The sequence below is a fragment of the Desmodus rotundus genome, chromosome 5, assembly GCF_022682495.2.
Source record: "Desmodus rotundus isolate HL8 chromosome 5, HLdesRot8A.1, whole genome shotgun sequence".
Classification (NCBI taxonomy): Eukaryota; Metazoa; Chordata; class Mammalia; order Chiroptera; family Phyllostomidae; genus Desmodus; species Desmodus rotundus.
This window is the reverse complement of record NC_071391.1, coordinates 127,189,142-127,215,129: the sequence shown is the minus strand read 5'-3', so window position 1 is coordinate 127,215,129 and position 25,988 is coordinate 127,189,142. Positions and strand designations below refer to the sequence as shown.

General features: G+C 41.1%; 1 protein-coding gene across 2 annotated transcripts in view; it reads left to right on the top strand.

The window, feature by feature from the left end:
* Nucleotides 1–1,277: 1,277 nt before the first annotated feature.
* FSHR (follicle stimulating hormone receptor) overlaps nucleotides 1,278–25,988 on the top strand; it is a 156,761-nt gene continuing 132,050 nt past the window's right edge. Inside the window, exon 1 of one of the 2 annotated variants that reach the window (XM_024553069.2) lies at nucleotides 1,278–1,454. In XM_024553069.2, coding sequence (XP_024408837.1) covers nucleotides 1,303–1,454 — 152 coding nt within the window. In that variant the 5' untranslated portion in view covers nucleotides 1,278–1,302. The remainder of the gene's footprint in view (nucleotides 1,455–25,988) is intronic. The other variant, XM_024553068.2, reaches the window with a different exon arrangement.

Sequence of the window (25,988 nt, the reverse complement as noted above, 5' to 3'; positions counted from 1 at the left end):
ACACATCGGAAAGACTATGATTCCATGAATTGATTGTTGAGTGAGATATAACTGTTCATGTTAGCCAAATTTGTACCAATAAAGAGCCCATATAGATACGATCTTGATCTTCCAATCCTGGAGTCAGTTGTTCCCGGAAGAAGCTAGGCAACAATTTCACCCTAAAAATTACTTGCTCCTGTTTTACCCTTAATGGTAATTTACTTAATTGATTATATGCCTTTATTCCCAGTTGAGATAGGGGAGAGGAGCAGCAGTTTCCCATAACTCAATTTTATGCAATTAATTACCTAAAGATAACGTTGAAATTCAGTTTAGCAAGTAACAAATTATGGGTGGGATCTTAGAGAATGTTCTGCCTTTCAATCTTCATAGATGCTGCAATTCAAAGTAGGAAGCTGCTTTACCGAAAGTGTGGCGAATGTTCCTCAGACCCCTCACCATCAAGGAGATAGAGAATGCCAACAAAAGAGACAGCACTGTCACCCGCAGGGAGCATTTAAAACTAAGTGAAAAGCATAGATTAAATAAATTCATTTGTGCCAACTTCCAAAAGGCAAGGGCAAGCTTCGTATCTGGAAAACCTCAGACAGGATATGCAATAGGAGCTAGAATGCCAGCATTTACTAAATCTCCACTGAAAACAATCCATTCCTTAGGTCCCTCAGGTTAGTCAATTACCTCTGGGGGTAACCCCCTGAGAATTGCCTCCCACCTCCTGAGATCAGACTGGCCTGGGGCTCTTAACCCACCTGCCTGTCCTCTGAGCAGCACCATTTTGGGTTATTAATTACAGCAAGAAAGAGGATCAATGATCACAACCCATTGTGTTATTTCAACTGGGCTGGGGAAGACATGGACGCCAAGACTGGAAACAAGTCTCTGCCTTTCACTGAGTGGCACTCTTAGTGATGTTTCACATTGTAGATTGTGTTTCTTTGCGGAGAAAGTCAATCATGTCACCCTGGTGAGAAGAGAATGATGAACAGCAGGGACACTTCTGCAGTGAAAGAACGTAACCTATTCCAGACACACATTAAGGTTCTACTTCCTGTCTTCATGGGTCCAAGTGTAAGAAACTCAGTCATGAATAATAAGGGAGTAGCTTATTTTGCCCCTAGAAATTACTGGGGCCCCACATAGGACTTGTGCTATTCTTCTGGAGTGACAAAAAAAAAAAAAAAGCACCCTTTGGGTCATGTGACCCTAGCAGCTCTCTAGAGGCAGATCTCATAAGGGCGCTGTGTGGAGCCTCTGAAATCCGCAAATGTAGAAAGAAAGCAGGGGGTGGATAAAATAAGCATGGCCTTGCTCCTGGTCTCCTTGCTAGCATTCCTGAGCTTGGGCTCAGGATGTCATCATCGGATCTGTCACTGCTCTAATGAGGTTTTCCTCTGCCAAGGGAGCAAGGTGACAGAGATTCCCTCCGACCTCCCCAGGAATGCAGTTGAACTGTGAGTATCAGAGGCTGCGGGAACCGTGTGACAGGCATTTGCATGTTGCATGCTAGTATTTATTTTCATATTAGGCTGATAACTGTTAAGCTGAAATATTTCTGCTCTGACCTAAGGCTTGAATAAAACAAACTCCCCCAGCTCAACACCCGTGCCCTTCATCTCTCCAAGGATTTTAATGAGAGTCGGTCACAGCATTTAGCAGAGAAGGGCAGTATGGAAACCTGAGTGTCTTTTCAATACGCTTGCTCCTGGGTCCCATACTCTCTTTGGTAGAACCAGAAAAGTAAAACTAAGAAAAAGCAGAGACTTAGGAGACCTAGAATTGGAGGCAGAAAGACAGCTTTGATTTAAGTGGCTTGTACAATGTGAGCCTCCTGAGGACACTGGATTCAAGAATGCAAGGGTCATTGTTGCTTTGGAGGCACCAGCAAATAATTCCTGAACTGAGACTCTGCTTCCTGGGGAGAAGGAGGGGTGGCCAAGACAGAGGAAGGGGTGTGCAGAACTGGAGAAAGAAGAGAAAAACAGGGGTGGAGAGGGAAAGAGAAAGACAGCATCATCCTTCATACAGGTGAGAATACATGATTCTCCACTTTAGATTTTTACTGAACTATTTAAAAGGAAGTAGACAGAGTTGGAAAAGAACTTCAACATCATTTCACTCTATCTCTTTATTTTGCAAATGAGATATCTGGGGTCTGGAGAGTCAAGAAAATTGCCCAAACCGTTGTAAAACTAGAAATTGTGTCTTTGGACTCACAATGTACTGGGGGGGGAGGGTTCCCTCAAAAATCCATGTCTGACTGCATTAGAGCAAAAGTACTGCTTCCACTGAAAATTGACAAGTTGTGGCTCAGGGACTGTAGATATTCTCAGTGTTTTTAGTCCAAGAATTTTACATAAAGCTGCTGTTCTGGAAGGCCATTTCAAACTTAGTCCTGCCTAAAGCTATGAATGGCTCTTGCCTTATTGCAGAAGATGGTCATCTTCTCAGTTCCCTGATTACCGTATCTGCATTCACACAGGTTGCTGTTGCTTCAGAGTTTCACTCAGGGACAAATGGTCACAGACTTGGTCGGTCCTGGTTGCTACTTTTTCCCTTGACAGCCCAAGTCCTCCGTTCCTATCCAAAGGCAGCTGGAGCGGCAGGGAAAATAACTGGCCTGCTCCGTGTATTGGCTACAGTGCTTCAGATGAGACAGTTATTCCTCCTTGTGGGGAAGTCAGTCTGGTTTACTAGGTCATTATAAACATAGGAGATGGGCCATGCACCTGAGCTCCTGTAACAAGCTACTTGCTTCTCTGAGCCTCAGGTTCCTCACTTCTAAAGTGCTTTTCACCCAACCTGCTTGGCTGGATTGTTGTGAACACTAAAAAAAGATACCCCCCCACCACAAACATACACACACATTTCTACCTCTCCTGTCTCTTCTCCATTTCTTCCAATTTTTCCATGTTGTTCAAATAGTGCCAACCAGTTCCTAAAGCAGAGAGCCCCTAACAAGGTTTAATTTGAGGTTGATGCTCCTCTGTCCAAAACTCCCTTCTACACTAGACTGCTTTCTGATATCTTTTTACAAAAGGAAAGTAAACTTAATTCTGCATAGAAAATAGGAAGGACAAGAGGGAGGGAGGAAGGAAAAGAATAAAATTCATCCCCAAACCCAAAACCTCAGAGATGTATAAGTTAGTGTGAAAAGAGCAAGGGCAGGATTTTTTAAAACTTCATACTAAGATATAAATGACTAACACATATCTCTGCCCAAGAACACTTTGCAATTGAGAAAAGAGATTGTAAAAGACTGTGTTGAACAGAACACCAGGAACAAATTCCACACTCTTGACAAAGGCTAACCCATCGTCAACCCCTCACTTAGGGGTGCATAACAGTGTCCAAAGTTGCTAAAATATGAGAGGGAAGAAAGTGTTTGCCTTTTATTGGCATTTTCCCCCACCTGAGGAATGGGCATGGCTGTTTGAAAGCTTTGAGGACTAAAGTAATTCTCCCAGATATCTAATCTTGAGAAGATTCTTTTCTCTACACACTCATTAGTAGGCTGTGACTTGGACCATTCTAGAGTCCAGCTTTGCAATCTTCTTGGCAAGATGTATTGAGGAAAAGAAGATAAATATTGCATTGGCAGACAGACACAAGAAGAAGAAAGGAAATTATATGGGGGGATATTGTTCAGGTCAGTTTTTCAGGTATCACGGAAAAGCAGATAAAATGCCAAGTGAACTAGATCTCGGACGTTGTGTTAGAATGAAAGAGTAATTATTTTTGCTTCCTTAAAAGGACTGGGTCAGGGTTATCTGGAACATTGTTAAAAGGAAGATGAAGTGGCCTGTTCAACGAAGTATTTCTAATTCACCTACACTTCCAGGTGTAGGTGGATGGAATAGCTGGGCTTCCGGGACTGCAAATGCTTAATCCATCAACATGTCAAAACTTCATTGTCAGTCAGGTTCAGTGGGGGAAACCAGTCCTGAATTTACCATTTTTATCCTATCATACTCCAGCCACTTTGCAGCAGTCTCATTTTATGCGCCTGCCAGGTATTGCTAAAGATTTCTAATTCCCAACAACCGGCACATGCTGATAGCAACACAAAAGCGCTCAGAAGCACCATCAACACATTCATTTACTGAGAGGCCCTGGGGTTTACCTGATGCTTTACACACACTACTTCATTAAAATGTCAAAATAGAACTGCAAGTTTGGTGTCACTGCTCCATTTTCCAAATGAGGCAAACTGAAGAACAGCAAAGTTCAGTAACTTGAGCCCAGTCGCCCCTGCCACTCCTGGGTGGCAGAGCCGGGATCCGCACTTGAGCCTGTTTGTAGCTCTGCTGCCTGTTGGCACAATGAAAGTCCTCTCACTCCTTCCACTCCATCCTATTAAAAAAATGTGTCCTGCCAAATTTTGACCAGAGGTCAACAAACTTTTTTCTACAAAGAGTCAAATAATAAATACTTGAGTCTCTGCTGCAACTACTCAGCTCTGTCTTAGTTGTAGGTGAGTTGCCCCAAACAAAATGTAAAAGAATTAGCATGGTTGTGTGGCAATACAACTTTATTTACAGACACTGAAATTTGAATTTCACATAATTTTCACAAGTCACAAAGTATCATGCTTTTAATTTTCTGCAATTATGTGAAAAGGTGATAAATATTAGCTCATGGGCCATCGAAATACAGGACAGATGTGGCCCAGAGGCTGTTGACTGCCCAACTGTTAGACTATAGATAAGAGTGGTTAAATATTACTGGCTCACATAGGGGTTAGACAGCCTGAGACAACATGGAGTACTATGGAGAAAGTACTAAACTGGGTGAGCAGGGTCAGGAATGGAGGGCATTCTAAGGTAATATTAACAGAGGGGCTTTCATTGGTTCTGACAAGTCAAAGATAATAGAATGTCTAGAATCCCAGAGAGTTCAAACCCAGGCTATGCCATTGTTTTTTGCTCCATCAAGTAGACTCTTGGCTATACAATAGAAATTGTAGTGTGTGTCTTACAAGATTGCTGAGGATTAAGTGGAACAATAGAAATAAAACACCTAGCACTATGCCTCTCGGGGGGGTGGCGGTGGTGATTGCTGATGTCATCTGTAAAATACGAGGCCTTTATGCTGATCAAATGAGTCAACAGATATGGGAATGCTTTGTAAAATTTACGGAAAGACCTTCATAGCTCTGAGATAGTCTATTGTCTCCCACTTACTTAAAAATAATCTTCTCTTCCCAGTGGTTGAAACACTTATTCTCTGTGTGTAGGTGTCTCTTTCTAAGAAAATGTATTCCTTCAGGCTTTTGATATCTTTCAAGAACTCAGGGAGCAGGTTTCATTCTGGCCATAGTCAAAGGAACTTTGATTTCTGACTTATTCTAGAAGCTCACCTGCACCCGGAGGCAGTCAATGGATCCAGAAAGGGCCCTTTGATCTTGCTGTTTTATTCCTGGAGGTAGAATTTCTGAGAATGTGAATACCTATTCAAAATCTGAAATTTTAACTCCAAGTAACAATGCAGATACAGCCCTAGTTTTATTCAGCAGGGTTAGAGGACCACGGTTCCCAGAAGAGAAGAGGGTCCATGGACAGTGGTTCTCCGCACAGGCAGGCCTGTACTGAGATTACATTGTAAACTGCCTACATTGACAACTCTCCTCACAGCCAAGTTCCTGTGTTTCACTGCAGTCTCAACTGACTGACACTTACTTCTAATTACCTAATTATAGTTTTCCATTTTTTTATTTTCTCCTCTGCCTTATATTCCTTGGTTTGCTGTCTTGGTTCAGGTCATTCTTAATATCTTACTATCATAGAGTATTGTCTAGTAAGACACCTTAATGTGTGCCTAGTTTAGTCTTTCCTTAGCAGGTCCTTAGTTCTCAGGGACATATTGGTGCTGTTTGCCAAAAAGGGAAGCCTTTGCTATGCCAATAAGTTCTGTGATCTCCTAGAGGGAAACAGAGTTTTTGATCCTTGCAAACATGCTGAATTGTGGAATCTTTTTCTCTAAGAGCATCTTCAAGGATGCAGAACACACCTTGGGAAAGACTGATTGACTTGCAGTCCATCCAATCCCAGCCACCAGAACAAATTCCCTGTAAAGTCTGAACTGCAGCCCAAACCTCATGACTCCTTATTCATGCTCAGTAACAGCCAGCGATGGACTCGTGGCTAGGTTTTCACTGTTTTGTGCATGAGCAGTAGCTACATGAGAATGTGCTATGTTCTCTCGAAGGAGATAGTTCTGAAGGACAGGCCATGGCCGTGATGGAGGTGCTACCTGTCTGAGGTGATAAGAGGGAAGATAAAACAATGGATTACAAAACTGCTAGAACCACTCCTGACAGTCTCATTGTTGGATAGTGATGGTTTGTTTTTTTTTTAATTTTTATTGTTATTCAATTACAGTTGTATGCCTTTTCTCCCCATCCCTCCACCCCACCCCAGCTGAACCCACCTCCCTCCCCCACCCCACCTCTACCCTCCCCCTTGGTTTTGTCCATGTGTCCTTTATAGTAGTTCCTATAATCCCCTCTTCCCACTGTCCCCGCCCCCCCCAGATAGTGATGGTTTAAATCTCCTCATTGTGTAGGTTTCGCTTTCCTGATTGTCCATATGTGACCAGTTTTACAAACTCCCTTCATACTGCTACTAGCAACATCTCATTGTCATCAGCTTTTGGGGGTCCTAGACATCTAAAGCCTTGATTATATGATAACTTCATAATTTATCTCCTTCCTGCCAATCTCTCTCTTCTCCAGACCCTCTTGCACACTGTCATCCATCTTTCTCCATAAAACACCTGTCACCATGTTATGATTCCCAAGTCCAGAATCCTTCAGTGGCTCACCTTTTGGACCTTACTTCTCACTGTTCTCAACAGGAGCCAACTACTCTGCAAGGCTGATGTCCATTTGCTCCAAGCCCACTTCGTGCATTTCTACCTCCCTGTGTCTTTATGTTATGCCTGCTACTTACACTGGCCTTACTGTCTTCTTTGCCTCTTGACATCTAACCTACTTATCCTAGTCTTACTTAAAAGTTGCCTCTTTCATGAAGTCTTCCCTGACTACTCTGTCTTCATTTAATCTGAACCCTGGTACTGTTCATTGAACAACCTTGCTCAGCATATAACTTTTCGTGTGTGTCTTGTTTCCTCAATCACAGTGAAAATTTCCTTTGTACTCCTTATGAGGCCTGGTTCAATGCAGTGTATGTTCTGGGCCCTCAGTTATGTGTATCACAAATGATACGATACATTGGGGGGAATTACAACTGTTTACTTGCTCCGCTCCTCAGTATTGAAGAAAGGATTCTTATAAAAGATGATTATTGTTCTCCCTGTGGTGAACTACTATAGAATTTGAAAGTTTCCTTGTTTTCCTTGCTTTTTATGTGTTTGTTTTAAGAAAATGCCTGTATATCATTCAACAATCCATTAATTTATTCAGAAAGAGCTATACATAGACTCGAAATAAGGTTTCCTAAGTTAAAAAGTCAAATATTCTATACTGTAGGCATGCCACTCAATTCTCTTGGCTTAAATAATAATATTGGCCTTTTTATACCCATGATGAATATAAAAGGATAAATGAAATTGCCTCAATAAAATCACTTTAAACCAAGCAGGAATGTTCAAAGAGTTATACTTTCTTTAATTAAGGTCAGATTCCAAAGAAATGTTCAAACAAATATACTTTTTTCAATTAAGGTCAGATTCCAAACCCTGAATTGAGGTCAGATCCTAACCCAATTAAGGTTAGGTTTCCTGTGCTCCCCAGATGGGCTTTGATAATCATAGTTCTGTCGGGATATCAAAACCAAACACCCCATTGCGCAGCGGGTGCCCATACTGGAGGTTCCTACGGCCTTGTTTAGATATGTCTTTGAAAGAAACAAACAGCACAGTTTTCATGCTAATGCATACGTAATCCCCTCTCACACCAAAATCCTGCACCTACCATTGTAAGAAACTACACGGCCACGTCCAACATTTGGAATATGATTGGACTGAGGATAAGGGAGGTTTATATTCCTTGCAGAGGAATTAGAAAACTGACTAAAGGAACAGCTATAGAATGCAGTACCTTGAAAGGAAAAAGTAGATATTATATTTCAGGGACAGAATGCTTTAAAGAAGAGGAGCTCTACCCTGCGAATTGGTTAAGAACTATAACTTACAGGGCCATTATCAGCAATTGAAGAATAGAGGGATGAGAGCTCAGACCTGCACTTGCTTGGTAATGATAAAATCCCCTCGTTGACCTAAAGGTGAATGCTGCCTTTCCTCACCCAAGTCCTCTGCCAAAAAGCCTCAGCTTCAAAAGCAGGACATTTTGGCAGCAAATGGAAAATTCATTTAACTTTTAAAAAAATTTCATTGAATATATTGGGGTGACATTGGTTAATAAAATTATAAAGGTTTCAAGTGTACAAGTCTATAATACATCATCTATATATTGTATTGTGTGTTCACCACCCGGAATCAAGTCTCCTTCCATCACTGTTTATCCCTCCGTTACCCTCATCTTCCTCCCTCTAGCCCCTGTTCCTTCTGGTAGTCACAATACTGTTGTCTGTGTCTATTAGGTTTTTTGGTTGGTTTGTTCATCCAATCCCTTCTCCTTCTTCACCCAGCTCCCCAGTGCCCTCCCCTCTGAGAACCGTAAATCTGTTCTCTGTATCCATGTTTGTTAGTTTATTTTGTTCATTAGATTCCACATATGAGTGAAATCATATGGTACTTGTCTTCCTCTGAATGGCTTATTTCACTTAGAATAATGATTATCCTTCTCCAAAGCCACTAATTGGGTTATCTAGTCACTGTGGATGATTGGACAGTACTTTTCTTTTCAGCTGTTAGATTTAAACTCTCTAATTTAGCTTTTTTTAGACTAGATTCTTGCTTATACGTCCCACAAGGTCACTTAGGAAAAGGAGTACATAGTTATTTTTTAATTACTTTGGATCCAGTTATAATGAGATTTGGATGTTTGTTCTTAATCTGACCTCTCCCTAAAGTTTCTCGGAGGATGCTCTGTATCTCTGACCTGAACATGCCCTTACCTTGTTCTTTCCTATGGAATACTCCAAGTGATCTGAAAAAATCTTCAAGGGAGGTGCAAAACATATTTGGGTAAAGCAACCAGACTCTTGCCACAAACTTTAACTCAACTATATTTTTAGTCTTAGGAGTGGCTTGAGTCCAGCTTTTTTCATCCCTTCACCCAAACCTGTTTCAGTAAGAGCCAACAGAGCCATCGTGGAATCCTGGGTCAGAAATCGCGGAAAATGTACCGCATGAGCCAATTGTTTTTGTATCTCCATAATGCCAAACTTGATGAAAACCTCTAAGAAATAGGTACCCAAAAAGTTCAGCTAAGTTTCAATGATTCAAAAAGATCAATTAAGGACACGAGAGAGAAAATCCATCAATAGGTAGGTGAAAAACTAAAGTAAAATGCTGTTTAGGTTTCCTTCAATTCTAAAATTCTAATGGGCTTTTTAGTCACCAAACTTCTCAAAGCCAATGGGCTTTTGCTAAGTCTCGGAGTCCAGGAGGTGTGGCATTCCTAGACGACTGTGCTTTACGTGGGTCTTGAGGAAAGCCCCAGGGAGGAGGGACGGTTTCCTTGGCCTTAACAGGCAGTTCTGTTAGGCAAGGGTTTTTTTGTTTTTTGTGTGTGTGTGGTTTTTTTTTTTTTTTAGGCAAGGGGTTTTAAACAAAGAATTTTTGAGGGATCCCAGCTGCTACATTGAACTGTAACTAAATAAACGAAGGCTGATGGGAGGTCAGAGACCATTTCATCCAGAATCCTCCTGCAGTACGAGGGGAATAAAAAAGAAAGGCCATGTATGGAAGGACCGCATCTCAGCCACTAGATCTTCAAGAGTGGTCCCAATTTAAAAGATTCTGTTCCTTCTACGAAAGTCTACTAAGCAGTCATCAGAAGATAGGCTCACATCCCAGGAAGCCAGGGTCACCTCTTCCTGTGTTCCTCATCTCATGGGAACAGCCAAATTGGTCTCTGTGCAGGTGGTCTCCTTCCCTTCCCCCTCAACGCCCACCCCCAGCTCCCTGCTCTGATCTCTTGCTCTGGCTTAATTCCTCTGTAGGCTCCAGTGCCCAGATTCAGAACAAAAGGTTCAATATTTGACATTAAGGTCCTCCACATTTTGGCCTCAGGTTCAATCCCCTGTCCTCTCTCATCTCCCATCCTCTCAACCTTTTGCTCTATGCACTCTTTTATATTCCCCTGCTCCCAAATATATCTTATATTCCCCTACCCAAATCCTATTATTTTCTCCAACCTGAAATACTACTCCAATATTGTTCAGTTTTTAAGACCAAAGTAAAGACACTCATTGTTTATGAAGTTTCCTTTAACGGCAAATATTTACTGAGTATGTTTGTACCAGGCACTATACTGTGCACTTGGGAAAGAAGAATCAATAGGAGAGGCACAGTGCCTGCTCTCGTAGAGTTGCTCGAAACAGTAGAATATCAAGCAAGTGATGACAATAATGCTTTTCCTCACTTTTACCCACAACAATCAAAATCCCGCCTCAGAACCCAGAAGAGTCATTATCAGTACCACTCATTTGACAAGTAATTGCAAGTTGCTTTGTGCATTCGGAAATCATAGAGTATGAGAGTTGAAAGAAATGGATGCCTGGTGAAAGCCAATGAGAAGATGCTGGCCCGCTTGATGCCAGAAGGGAATTAATGAGGAGACAATCTGTCTGTCCCATCTAGATTTGACCTGTGGCCACCTAGAGTTGTCTTCAGGAGCTTCATGGGATCACATCCAGAATACCCCACTCTTTAAAAGATCAGAAAATCCTTGCTGTATTTTATAAGGAGGACACCTACCTCAAGTACAATAGAATGACAAATAAACATCAGTCAATGTAGGATGGGGTTTAACTGGCAGATGTCCAGTTATTTAAGTTTGACTGGAAGTTTTCACATTATATAAATACAAGGGACTAGTGGAAGTACCAAAAGGGGAGTTAGGCTGTGCTGTTTCATTGCCAATATCATAATTTGTCCTAAGACTACTTGCGTTCATGAATACTATTATGTGGATACTGCAGAGGGAGTGGGTAAAAGGGAAGCTGTGCATGCAGGCTTCCCCCCAGAGCAGCTGAGTGTCATCTCTCTGAAATCTGGTAATCACACCGTTACCCTTAACAAAGCCCAGAGATCTCTTCTGAAAAGGACACACCTTAAAAATGTCTGCTGTGGCATACACGGGATACTCATAAGAAATTATTATGTGCTCCTGAACTTATCAGCAATTTCCCTTTCTTTTAAATTTCAAACTGCTGTATTTTGTATAACTGTGTTTAGAATTTAAAAAAACATAATTTCAGTGCAAAGGAATGATTACGCTTCATCATCAGATTGCAGCCTGAGCAAATATCATCTGTTCTGAACCCTTGCCAACTGCCATACGCCCACCAAGGCTAAATTCTGGTCAGGGCACAAAAGGAAGAAACCTTCATTTAATTTGTATTTGTTTTGTGGGCAAACAGTGCGACCTTTCAGTAAGTAAATATACTGGGATGGGGGAACAGCAAAAAATGCAATAAAAACAATCTTTAAATTTAAAACAAATTAAAAAGGCAATGAAAGCAAATATAAGAATATGGGGAAGAACAAAGAGGTCACCTAGAACCCTATGTACAGTAGCAAAGTTGCTAATCAGGCCCCTGATTATGAAAATATGAGTTCCTTCAATAAGAACATACAGTCTTGGAATGGCATCTGATTCCCCCAAACAAATACTGGACACAAGAGGAAGAGAACAAACAGTTATCATAGCTAGATTGGAAAATTACAAAGTAACTCTGGTAAGAGTTGAACAGAAAGAAAAGCAAAAACAACCACAACTGAAACTATAAATAAAAGCAGTGGGTCCTTGAGTCAGGGAATCACTGTGTCCATGCCTAGATCTTCCCTCTTGGGCTGGTCAGATTCCCTGGAAAATATTCCTCCAAGCTTCTATGTAGAGGGTGAAGCCCTAACTCCCAGCATTCTGGCGGCAGGGAAAGGGCTGAGGTTCTCAGCATCCAGCAGTCATAAGTGGTCCCTGACATCCTTTAGCCTGGAAACTCTCTATTCTACTCTCTTTAAAAAATAAACCTTCAGTGTTTTGCTCAGGTGAGGAGGAGCACCTGCCTGACTGCTCTAAGTAGGACTTTGGCTGCCTCTTGAACCTCCCACCAATCCTCTATTTCGGCCACTTCAGACTATCTCCTCCCCTCCCCCACTTCCAGGATCACTGGTGCCTCCAATTCCTAAGAAATTTAGGAATTGTGCAGTGTAAATTACATTGGCTTAGGATTCCACTCTTTAGAGTCTGCCGAGTCAGCACTTCTCAAAACTTTAATGTGCAAGCAAATCAGAGGAGTGTATTGGGAAAATGCATATTTGAATTCAGTGAGTCTGAGGTATAGAGCCTGAGATTCTACATTTCCTACCAGCCCCAGGAGAGGCTGGCAATACTAGTTCCAGAACCACACTCATGAATGTTCTTTACAATCCTAAAATGTTCTTATTCTTCTGTCCTTCTGGTTTTATGCCTCAAAAAATAAGTAAATATTTAAATAAAAATAAAGTAAAAACCCAACAAGTGGAAAATAGTACAGTTAATCACCCCATCCTAAACTCCTGGGAAACTCCTCTTCCATCTTCATCATCCATACAAATGCACGTATGAGCAACCCCTCACCCCCAAATCCATCCAACACCATGTACTGGGGCTCTAACCCCTAACACACAACTCAAATGTCTCCACGTCTTATCTTTCTACCATCACCCTAGCTTCAACCACCACCATCTCCCCTAAGCTACTGCAGTAGTCTCCCCTGCTTCCATCCCGTTTCCACGTGAATCCATCCCTCACAGAGCAGCTGGAAAGACTTTTAAAAAGTGCGTGACATACAATTACTTACAATTGCACTTACAATAAAATGTGTTTAACCTGTATTTCTTGATTACCTGCTATGACAGACACAGTTCTAGGGGCTAGAGACCCTGCTGTGAGCAAAACAGACAAGACTGCTCCCCTTGTAGAGCTTCCATGCCCTGCCGCGGCTGCCGGGCACTCCACGATCAGGCCTCCGCCTGCCTCTCGGTAGGCGTGTGCGCATCGTATGCAGCTTGCCCACCACCACTGTGCTCTAGCCCCCTAGGCCCCCTTCTGCTTTTCAAATACACCAAGCCCCGTCCTACCTTAGGTCTTTTTGCTTGCATTTCTTTCTGCCTAGAATGGTCCCCCGCCCCGCTCTTTTTCACGTGGACTCTCATCTTTCCATTCTCTACCCAAGTGCCAGAGACCTTCCCTGCCCACTCCACCTTGCCCTAACATATGACACTTTTCTTCCTTAAACTCGCTGCAATTTGAGTGTTTTTATATGTTTACCTACTTATCTCCCCTAGTGAAAAGCTAGCACTAAAGTTTTATGATGGCATGGATTCTAGCATGTAAAATCGTTCCTTATACAAAGTAAATGCTCAACCCATACATGAATTGAATAAGTGAATGAAAAGCCCCTTCAAGCACATAAGAAATAGAAGATTGAATGTAACAAATGTCTATTAAGTTCTATTATATCACCATGCTTTATGCTTCTTGCAGTATCTTGCCCAACTGTCTTACACTATAACTATTACTCTTCCCATTTGGGGAAACAAGGAAAATGAAATTGAAAGAAGAACTAGCCCAAAGTCACTCAACTTCTCAGTGTCAGATTTGAAATAGAATTTCCTTATATAATTGATGTAAAAATCCTAGTCTTACATACCAGGGGGATCATTCTGAAAGTTATACAAATGTCTAACCACTATGCTGTACATCTGAAACTGATATTGAATGTCAACTGTAATTTAAAAATTAGGAAAATTTTTTCAAATGCCTACTCTTTTTTACTAACTGTGAAAAACGGGAAGGAGGACCTCCCTGCCCTATGAACTGCTAGAGCGAAAGATCTAAACTCTTCATCTGAGCTTACATATGCACAATGTTGCAAGTCCTCCAAAATAAAGAACAACATTATCTTGTCTCTCAAATACAGTAGGCTCTCTGAGGGCTTGCACTGCACCCTTCTCCTGCACCCAGCAGGATTGGGTACTCAATAACTACCCAATAAGGAAAACAGAAAGACGGAAAAATGTGAGTGGGGTTGTGAATAAATAGGAGGGCTGAAAGTAAATGCCAATGGCTACTTCCAGCGATAAATTGCAGAATAACCAGAAGCTGTCTGATAATGCTAAATATGAATGGCATGCGTGCCTATGGAGGAGGCAGTTGGCAGGGCTGATTCCAATTCTCTGTCGCCCTTTACATTTCCAGTGAAGATGGTTCCCCAACAATAATGAACTCTCAGTAGGTTGGGTAGAGGATCTTCTGTAAGCATAGAGGCTTAGCAGCAGTGACTGCCACCTGCCCAAGGAGTGCTTGACGGAGGCGTGGGTCTCTGTAGATACTCCCTAGGTGGTCCTCATACAAGCAGATGAACACTGATGATGTTTCAAAAGCTCAACAGAGTTTTTTAAAATCCTTATTGATCTAATATGAACTCACAGCCTCTTTTCTAAGATTTCTTTCTAAATTTGGGGAGTTGTACCTTTGTTCGTGACTTAAAGTCTGGACCAAGGTTGGTCTAACTAGTTCACAACTTCCTATGTGATATAATTTGAGAGGCACAAAATTGGCTCAGTTGCCCCAAAATGTCTGACTTGTTTTCTGCCATAATACCACCATTAATAAATTAATTCTTGGAGCTTAAGAGATTTCCCCAATTTCTAAGACTTTGAAGTTGAATCATGTATAAAACCCTCTTGGAGGATAAATATCTTAAACTCTTGAAGGCTGGTTCTTTAACATTTTTTTTAAAAATGTACTCCTCACAACATTGATTTTGTAACACCCTCCAGAAAAAAGTAAATGTTTAAAAAAGTCTTCCATGATCAAATAGGTTTGGAAAATGCTGCATGTTTTACCCCTGTTCTAGAGATTCACAATGCACGTAATGTATTCAAGGCTCTCAGAGGTATTCTAATTTCATATGACCTGTAAGTGTCCCACAGGACACACTAGGAAGCTCTGATTTAGTGAGATGGAGTTAACCGAAAATATGTTCCACAAATGGGTTCCCATACAGATCCATAGGAACTAAAGGGTTGAGAAAGGTATCATGAAAAACCCCAAATATGTTGTAGACATATATTTTAAAATTCTCTGTGGGGCACGTCTCCATCTGTGTGAACCTGCTTTGTTCTTCAATCAGAGAATTTTCTGCTAGATGCACTTGTGTGAGCATATTATTTCCTCCCTAACCTTCCCTGTTTTAGCAATAAGAATTGAGTCCCAGTAAAATGATTTGTCTAAGATCATGTGAGTAATTGAAAGTGTTGTCTATCATGCATTTCCAAGGCCCAAAACTTTAAATCTGCAACTTCCAAGCCTCTGTGGCAAGCTTGGTGATCAGACACACCTCTCAACTCCAACAAAACACAGGCAACGGCTCCACTCCCCCACCCCCACCACTGCTACCTTTTATCTCCTCGCACCCGAGGAAGCACCTTTGAAATATTATAAGTATTAGAATTCCACCACCGTCTTATTTTTACCTTTGCCTGCTTTATTTTTAAAAAATACCTTTATTGAGATTCACATGTATCATACAATTCACTTAAAGTTCACATTTCAATGGTTTTTAGTATATTCACAGATACATGCAACCATGACATTGCCAATTGTAAAATATTTCATCACCTCAAAGGAAAACCCACACCCTTTAGCTATCACTCCGCTACCTCCCAACCTCCACCCAGAGGTAGGTAACCACTAATCTACTTTCTGTCTCTATAGAATTCTCGGTTCTGGAGTTCATAGAATGGAGTTACATAATATAAGGTCTTTGTGACTAGCTTGTTTCACTTAGCATAGTATTTCCAAGATCCATTCAAGAAGTAACAGGTGTCAATACTCCATTCTTTCTAGAGTTGAAAAATACTCCTGTGTATAGATGATATACCTTCATTTTTTGATGGACATTGAGATTATTCACCTTTTGGCTATTGTAAATAATGTTTCTTTAAATATTTGTATTTTGTGGACATATGTTTTCCTTTCTCTTGGAACACACCTAGGAGTAGAATAGTTGTCATATGGTAACTTTATGTTTAATCCTTGGGGAACCACCAGACTGTTTCCCAAAAGTGGCTGAGCCACTTAAAATTCCCATGAACAGGATGTGAGGTGGCCTATTTTTCCACATTCTTTTCAACACCTGTTTCACTGTTGAAATGCCTGTTCACGGGTTTCACTGGCATTTCCCCGATGAGCAATGATGTCCAGCGGCTTTCATGTGCTTAATGGCCATTGGCATGTCAATATTTTAATTTTTTCAAAGAATCAGCTTTTGGTTTCAGTTGTTTGCTTTACTGTTTTTTCTGTTCTTTATTTCATTAATTTCTACTGTAATTTTCATTATTTTCTTCCTTCTGCTCACTTTAGGCTCAGTTTGCTGTTCTTTTCCCAGCGTCTTAAAATGAAGGCTAGGTTATTGATTTGAGATTTTTTCTTTCTTAATTCAGGCACTTACAGCTATAAATTCCCCTGTAAGTATTGCCTTAGCTGTACCCTGAATGTTTTGGTATGTCGCATCTTGATTTTCATTTATCTCAAAGTGTTTTTAATTTCTCTTTTTATTTATCTATGACCCATTGGTATTTAGTAGCATGTTGTTTAATTTTAACATATTTATGAGTCCCTGAATTTTTTTCTGCTATTGATTTTGACTTTCATTACATTGTGATTAGAGAACATACTTTCATCATCTCTCCTCCTCTACTCTCCTTTTTGTGTTCCCTTTATGCACGTAGAGATGTGTATAATTTTGTTCCATTTGTCTCTGAGGCTCTCTCCATTTTTCTTCATTCTTTTTTCTCTGTTCTTTGGCTTGTGAAATCCCTATTGATCTATTTTTAATTTTATTAATTCTTTCTTCTGCAAGTTCAAGTCTACTATGGAAAGCCTCTTGTGATTTTTTTTTAATTTTAGTTATTCTTCAACTAGAGAATTTCCACTTGATTTTAACTATAATTTTTATCTCTTTACCAATATTCTCTATTTGACACAATATTATCAGCATACTTTATTTTTTAATCATGCTTTCCTTTACTTCTCTGAACATGTGCATAATGACTACTTTGAAATATTTTTTCTGTTAAATATGACATTTAACCGCTCTCACAGGCAGTTTCTGTTGTCTGCTTTATTTTTTAGTGTATGGGTCATATTTTCCTGTTCTTTTGTTTTGCTTGCCTCAATAGTTTCTTTAAACAATTATGTAAAATTTCTTTAAACATTTGTGTACAAGAAAGTTTAGTTAATACATTATAGCATCCTGGGTACCGGTTCCCTGCATGACTTGTTGCTGTTACTTGTCTGTTTTAGTGACTGGCTGGGTTATTTTAGTGAATCCTCTGATGCTGCACTTGGGAAGGCACAGCTTTGGACATATCCATAGTCACCCTGGAGGAATAGTACTAGTGAGGCTCTCTTTCATTCTTTTCTCGACCACACCCACACGTTAAACTTCACTAATAGGTAGCCTGTGCTATTAGTTTCAATAATCTCCTGACAGCATAAATTCCTCCACATACTAATCCAATCAAACTGTAGCTCCTTTGAAGAGATCATTTCTGAGGTCAGTACTTGATATTTGTTCTGACTCCATGGGGGGTTCCTTCCAGCTGTTTTATTTTCCTAGTTCTTTCCTAAGCACCTGATGGAGGTTATGTTAAGAGCTTGAAATCTTCTTGGTTTGACTCTTTTGTCATGAAACAACTACCTCATATACCCAGGCGAGAGCTATCAGGATCCAGTGTTCTTAGCAGGTTACAACCAAGACAGAGCCTCTATGTGCACAAGTGTGGCTTGATAAGAAGAAAGGAGCCCCTACTTCCCCACAACACTTGCCCAGGGTATGGCCTGAGCAACAGGCAGCTGGAGGCAGAATGAGAAGTGTTCAAGTCCTACTCCTCCTGGGAAGAAGGCCCTCCAGCTGGAACCTGGGAGAAAAGAAAACCCTGTGTTCTTAGCTGCAGCAGTGTGGAGTGAAGTCTCCACGCCTCTGAGGTGGGATGGGAGAGGTAGACAGTGGTTTTGGTTCAGATTACCAAAGACCTTTTCATGAATTTTCATAGATTTTTAAAAATGTTTCCTCTTTTGCATTTTGCTCTTAGGACTATTTCCAGAGGCTTTGAATATTGTTTGTTTGTTTAGTTTGCTTGGTTTTTATAATTTTCACCAGTTTCACTACAGAACAGGTCAGCATAGCTCCTCACAAAGTTATGCTGAAAGTCAATCCCAAGGCTATGTTTTGGACCAGGCAATGAAGGGGGGCTTGGAGGGTGTCTGAAAGCAGCAAAGCAGTCTCGTACTTAGGGGTATCATGTCTGAAGTTCTCGGTGTGCCCTTGAACAAAGGAGAGGAGTTGGGCAACCTAAGGGGAAATAAATGTTATTACAACGAAGTTTCATCCCCTTTTTACTTTAATGTGTTTCATGTGCATAATTAGCTTTAAATAATTCAGTAAATATGTCCTAAATACCAGTTTGGTGAATGGTAATGGCTCTATCACCTACAAAACAAGGCCACTAACCATTCTTCTTGGCAGGCATAACAGTTTCTTAAACACTGATATGGTGAGTAAAATAGAGAGAAATAGAACTACAACTGAGAGGGCTGCTTTGGTTTGTTAGATCAGACAACAGATTTATTTTCTCCAGAACAGGATGGAGACAAAATGACCTGCTGCCTATGCATTTACAGTCCTGACCATTTGACTGAAGTACTTTCAGCCACAGAGAGCATGCCATTGTACCAAATGGAAACAAGTCAAAAGTAATACCAAAGTCTTGAGTTCAGCTTCTCCGCAGAAAAATCAGTGAGACCCTAAACGGAGCACTACATCAGCCACAAGCTACCACAGGCAACACACCTTTATCGAATGCTTACCACATGCACGGCCGTGTGCCGGGATTGAGAGCCGAAGATGCAGCTATGACACACAGACCCTTTCAACTTAGCTTAAGAGAATAGACACACAGACACAGACACAGAAAAAGAGAATAAGGTTTTCAAGTCATCATGTGCTAACATGATAGGAGTGGGATACACAGAACAAAATTTGAGTGCTGCGGAAGGTCTTTGAAGGGAGCGGAACCTACACTTGAGAATAAATGTAGGGCACTTTCTTGTGAAGGTGTGACAGGCGCTGGGTAGCAGAAAAGATTTAAGGCATGGCGGTGAGGAAGAATGCACAGCAGCTAAAACGACCTGGAGAGCAGTCACACAGCCAATCAAAGAAATCGTTTTCTCTCCTAAAGAGAATATTGTTTCTGAATGATCAATTTCATTTTTAGAAATGTGCCAAGTACAGCACTTGGATGAGAGTAGAAGCATAACATGTTCATTCTAGACCTTCAAAATCAAGAAAGTTTAGCAGGAAAAAAATATGAAGTTCTTGTTGAGTGCAGTTGAGGGAAACTTAGAGGGGTACAGCAAAGGGCTTTAAACATCTCTGTGACTGAATGTAGAACGGATTAGACCCTGCTGTAGTTTGCAGTTAGGAAATACAAATTACTTAGGTCACTATATTTCTTTTTGAATAGAATTCGTTTTTTTATTCATTTATTTGTTTCAGTTGCCTGGAATAGGGGACAGCTGAGATAATATTATGCCTAGAAAATCTTTGTATCTAAAGCTGCATGTTTCTGAAATAAATAATTCCTTCAGAGAAAGTTACTTAATCGTTGTGTTAATGTACTCTTTGACACAGTAAGCAAATAGACTACATTAGCTCTAGGTAACTTTTCCTAGAGTTAACCTCAATTTACCATTTTGTTTGTTGATCCCTAACTCCCTTTGCTTTTCAAAAGAAAGGAGTAATCAATGAATGAATGAGTAGAAAACAATAAATATCAAGAAATGTTTCAAATATCCTGCCTCCCCATGTCTTGTATTTTTCTAGCTCTTCCCCCAAGGCAAGCAGTTCAGATCAACTGCTGACCTGGAGCCCATCTAATTTTGTTTTTTGCATCACTCTGTTTTCTCCCTCCCCACAATCATTATGGTGTAAGTGACACTCCAGGGGAAATCAATTTCTTTTGACTAAACAGTAAAGCCCAGTCTACCTCCCTCTAATCATAATTGGGGCTTTGTTTATTTTGCTGTTGTTTGGACTCTGGCACCCTGTCGTTTTCACCTAGGTTGACTAGCTTGTCTGCTGCAGCCTCTGGGAAGATTTGCCAGCCCTTAGAAACTGCCCTCCTTGAGAAGAGAATAATTAGAACTGCTAGATATCAGAATTGCATTTTCCAGCAGCTGGCTAGATGTTGTTTTCCTCAAGATTGTTTAAAGGAAAAGTCCTTTAAACCCCTAAGAGGACAGAGTCTTTCTTATTTTCTCTCCACTCAAGAAAAATGTGAAGCTACACAGAGCATTCAGATTTGCTAAGACTCTCAAAAACAAGGATTCCCATGCCTCATTTCTGTCTTACGCCTGGTAAGTATTGTGCATGTCTTAGGCCTCAGGAGATATTTGTGAATAAATGAAATGAATGACTTGTGCTAAACTGAACTGATGAGTTAAATTGAATTGGATTGAACTGGATTGAAATGAATTGAGCTGAGCTTCTCCAGAGTGATGGAGTAGCTATCATGAAACCAGAAAGGTCAGGGTCGCAGTCACCAGCTAGCTAATCAAGGCCAGAACTTGGAATGATTATTGAGTGCAGGGAACCCTCCTGACTGTCGAGGAGGAAACAGAGGCTAAGTGCTTTCCCAAGAACAGATAGCAAAACAGAGGCAGAGGGGAGACCCCATACGTAGTAGCCATAGAGACATGTATTTAGTGCACATCGTGTGTCAGGAACAGCTTTAAGTACTTCATTGTATTAGCTCACTTATTCCTCAGAGCAACCTGCCAGGGCAGACCCCACTGTTATCCTGAATTTTGGATAAGGCGTAAAGCAATTAAGGGACTTGCCCAAGTGGCACATCCAGGATTTGGACTCAGAAAGCAAGACCTCAAGATATTGCTCTTAACCATTTCAAGACACCTCGGGCAGTGGAGGAAGAGAGTTTATAACATAACATAAATAAGAATTTTTTTAAAGGAAAATAGATATTAAGAAAATGGAGAAACAGAAGGAAGGATTCTTTTCCCCTCTTGAGGACTTGAAATTATACACCTGTTCTAGTCTCCTTAACTTCAGCACTTTTAAATATCCACATGTCCCATATCTTGGTTTCCTGAAGTCGGGCCTTGGTAGGGTCTGCCGGACTGTAATTGTATAGAGCCTTATATGTCTGTAGGGGTTCTAATTTCTGGGAATGCCATAAAGGCTTTTTAAAAAATATAGAGCACATATTTATCTATCCTCTATATGCTATAACATAGTCCCATAATGTTGAAAATGCCCATTTAATGTCTTGGGACTTGAATTATTAATGGGATTGATGTTAAGTGTTCTGGTCTTAGTTTCTAGAATCTGTTTTCCACCTTTCTGAAAAAAATGGGCATTACTTGTTACTCCCCAATCTCCTGATATCACTCTTGTTCTTCATAATTACTCAAAGATTAAGGAATTTCTCTCTTCTTGCCCAAGTTTTTCCAGAGCCTTGAGATGCCACTCATCTGTATGTAGAAGTAGAAACGCAATTGAAGCAGCTTGCTCTTCCTTTCCTCTCCCCTCCATATACTGAACTTCATCTCCAACATGACAAAAGACCATTCAACAATTTTCACTATTCTCCCTGACTGAGAAAATGGAAGTCAAGTAGGGTCAGGCACTTCTGGGTTCTCTCGTCATCTGTGAGCGTCACAGGAGCAGCAGGAAGAGCACCGCTAGCCTTTCTTCGCGCCCAAAACGTAGATGGAAAGTCTTCGTAGGCATTGCTATTTTTCCTGAGCCCCAACACGCTCTAGGATTCAGGGTCCTACCACTCTTTTGTTTTGTCTTTACTCCTAATTTTATGTTCCTTTTTCTGTACACAATATAGTTTTCTTAGTGCAATGTTTTACAAGATTTTTTTTTGCCCTTATTCCATTTGTTCGTGTACGTACAATATCCATTATAAATACTTATACTTTTATTACTATTACTCAAAGAAAATGTTCCCATTCATTAACTCATTCATTGAACAAATATCTATCGAACATGAGGTGCAGTAGTTGCTGTGAAGCACAAAAAGATGAACCAGAAACAGATCTGAGTTCAGGAAACTAACAGACTAGCATGAGAGCAAGCCAAGCACAAATCACAGGTGCCACGAGAGCTAGGTCCTGTGGGAACTCGGAGGAGGCAGGCACCAGGGGCAGCATGTGAGGATGACAAGGCGGACCAAAGAAGGGAGGCTTCATAGTGTGGACGGCAGTAGACCGGCATCTACACCTTGAGTAATTCAGATGAGGCAGGTGAAGGGGTGCCTTTGCGTCTATGGGAAAGGAGTGTGTGTGCGTGTGTGTGGTGGTCCTTGTTGAGAAAGAAGGAGAGTATTCCAGGAGGAATAAGGCATGTAATATCAGTTTTTAATTAATAAAGGGAACTTAAATGTGTATACTTGTTCCATTTCATTTCTTATCCCTTCTTTTTTCCCCATGATGCACTTTTCTTGCCACTTCTTATGTTTACTCTTTTATATACTGTTTTATATGCTATTTCAGTTACTTTTGTCACCTCAGGACTCTTTTTTTCACCCAGGATCATTATTCTCTGCCTTTTCCCGATTCCCTTTCCTTCCTCCAAGTTTGCTCAGAACCATCCTTGGCTCCTCATCCTTTCTATGCCAGCTTCACAGAAGTAGACAATCTTTCCCTCTGGAAGCAGAGAAATAGATTTAATGCTTCCCGATGGGGCAGATCTGCAGGCCCTTACGTTCCACCTACTGAGAGCTATGTCCTAGGGAAAGGAGGCCAAACAGCACAGTCAAATGATCCCAGAATTAGGAATGACAAGGCCTGGGTTCTGGTTTTAGTCCCAAGAGTACCCCATTATACAACCTAACATCTCTGGGCCGGTTCACTCCTGTACCATATGACAGAACTCTACATGATTGGTCCCCAAAGGCACTTCCACCCCTACTAGACAAAAGGAAAAGTTGAGCCCTGGGAATGAACTATGACTGAAGTCAACCAACCATTTAATAATTGAAGCAGTATCGTGTCTAGTCACCTCCCTTTCCAGCCTACCACTTCCAGAGACATTTTACAGCTTTGTCAATTGTAACTCCAGGAATCTCACATGTACAGTGAAAAGCCTGCATTTTTACCAGCCTTTCTTCTGATTTGTCATGATTAAGTGGCAACAGGAGCAAGTGAAAGGGCCCACTGTCATTTTATTGACAGTTTCCCCACTAGACTCTGCCCCAGGGAGGAGGAGCAGAGGTTAACAGAGCTCAGCAGCCATCTGCAGTTTCCTAGTTCTTAGGTCTGTTAGCAACTGACATTCAATCGGCACCACTACAGCTAGTGGCAAGCCGGGGGAGTAAGGGCCACAAGGTACAAGGGTGAGATGGGAAGCCAAGAGTGGTTTGCAATCTGATTTAAGCTTCAACAGAACTGTTGTTAAGAATCGGCTGAAGGATGTGTAGAGAGGAGCAGGAAGACTAATTAGGAGGCTGTTACAACAACCCACTGACAGGACACATGGCTCAGAGGAAGATGGTAACAGTGGAGAGGATGAGAAGAGGTAAGATTCTGGGCATGTTTGGAAGGTAGAGACAGCAAGGTCACCAGAATACTGAATTTGGAGCATAGGGGAAAATCGTGTCAAAGACAGTGAGAGGGTTATAAACCTGAGCAACTAGAAAAACAGAGTTACTTCTCCCAGGATGGGGAAGAATGCAAGAGAAACACAGCTGGGTGTGGGAGGAGGTATAAAAGTTATGAGACAGACTTAACCAAGAAAGATCTTTATCCTCTCAAAAATAATTCTACTGTCTAAAGATTATTATATGGATATTTAGTGACTTTCTTGTTTTCTGGTGCCAGCCAGCCTAAACTTCTGCATAACCCTTGCCATTAGAAGGTCACACTAAGAATTTACACTTAAAAAAATGCAAGAACCTCTGAAGAGTTACATTATTAGGATTAGCTTTAAAAAAAAAAAAAAAAGCTTTCTAAATAAGTTCCCCCCAGCTATGAATATAAGCCATGTACCCTCTTCTCTGACGATCATGGACCTCTCTTCCCTTAAGACAACTGCTGGATCTGTTCATTTTAGCCACACTGTTCACCTGTCTTTGCTTTGTCCCCTTAGCAAAGTCCCAGTGCTTCTACCCAATCCCCTTTCCCTCCCCCAGCCCTTCCCCTGAAGAACAACTCTGGATGCAGGTCTCTGACATCTGAACCTTGATGGGAGGGCAAGATTCCTTTCAAAATAGTTTTACAGACATAGAATGAAAAGAGAGAGTCTATAGAACTCAAGTAAATATGCCACTCAAATTCTTCACGGTATGTGTATCTCTGAAATCAAAATGTGAATAAAAGTCAAGTCTGGTCCAGAGGAAATGCTCACACACACACAAGAAAAAAGTAATAAGGGAGGGAAGAGGGAAGGATGTAGAAGTGAAGGATGTAGAAGGGAAAGTGAGGAGAGATGAATAGTACAGTTCTTAGAGAAGAGAATTACAGTGAATCGGACCCCTACATATCTACTGTACCCTTCATTTTATAAGGGTAGAAGTTGAAATCCAGAGAGGTGAGGCAACCATCCTGAAGACCCAGAGTCAAGGTTTTTGCAAAATCAAGAATGGAACCAAGATTTTAGACCCAACCTTTAACAAAAGATCCTTCTTTGTCAGGAGGGACTTTGAAAGTGAGGCAGAGGATTGTAGATTCAATATAGCAGGAGATGAAAAGCCACTGTAGGCCCCGGAGCAGGAGTGAGAAATCATGTTTTTGGAGCATTTGCTTGGCAATTGTCCAAGACAAATTAGAAAAGGGAGAAACTGGTGAAATGGTAACAGAGCAAAGGCCATTATAATTTATTCAGTTATGAGGGGAATAAGACTCTCAACCAGAATAAAACTAGAAATGGAGAACAGGGTGGATCCAAGGGAGTTTTCTAAGGAAAAAACAATCAAGACTTGTAGGTGACGGAGGTTGAGAACAAAGGACAAGTCGAAGAAGACCCCAACTGCCAACCGTCACCTCGGAGGCTGGCCCTCTGTTTCTCAAGTTTACAGCAATACTGCGGATCCATCCCTATAGGAAGCCAGGACCATGCTGCCCCTGCATTGGGAGGACGACGGTTCTGCCAGCAGAGTCAATAAGGCACCAGCTCATTCCCATGTAAGCCAAGATCATGCCATGTGTGTCTGTCAGTCTGTTTTCAGTTCTTTCTTTCCATCGGGCAGGTACAGAGGAAAATGCTCAGAGTGTGCTTTAGGCAAAGCATATTTCATCTCAAAGCTGAGAAAGTAAAAAAGTTCAACTCTCATGCCATTGAAGCCGGACTTGGAAAGCACCAAGAAGTGGATAAAAGAAAATAAACTACAGCAAGGGCTGTTTCTTTAATTAGGAGCAATTTGCAGCGTCGTGCCCGTGGCCTGAGTGAGCAGGCTTTGTGGAGGGGAAACAAAAGGAGATTTAATTGAAGTGCTTTAGATGACCATTTTCCTAAATAAATAAATAACTGGAAAAACAACATGTTCAAGATGAATAATGTTCATTTTTTTCCCCTGAAGTCACAGATCACAAAAGGATTAGACAGAAAAAGAAATGCTACCTTATGGATATTTTTTTAAGAAAAAAGAAATCTTTGTTGTTAAAAATGAAAGATTTGGAGATGTTGATGTAGTGGTCCCCAACTACCTCTGATGGACTTCAAAGTTGGAGTTCAGGTTCTGTGCACGTAGCCCTGTCCCTGAGCTTCTTTCCTCACGCGCACTGAGGAGTTCCAAACGGTAACTGGCGGGAAAAGGAAGTTAGG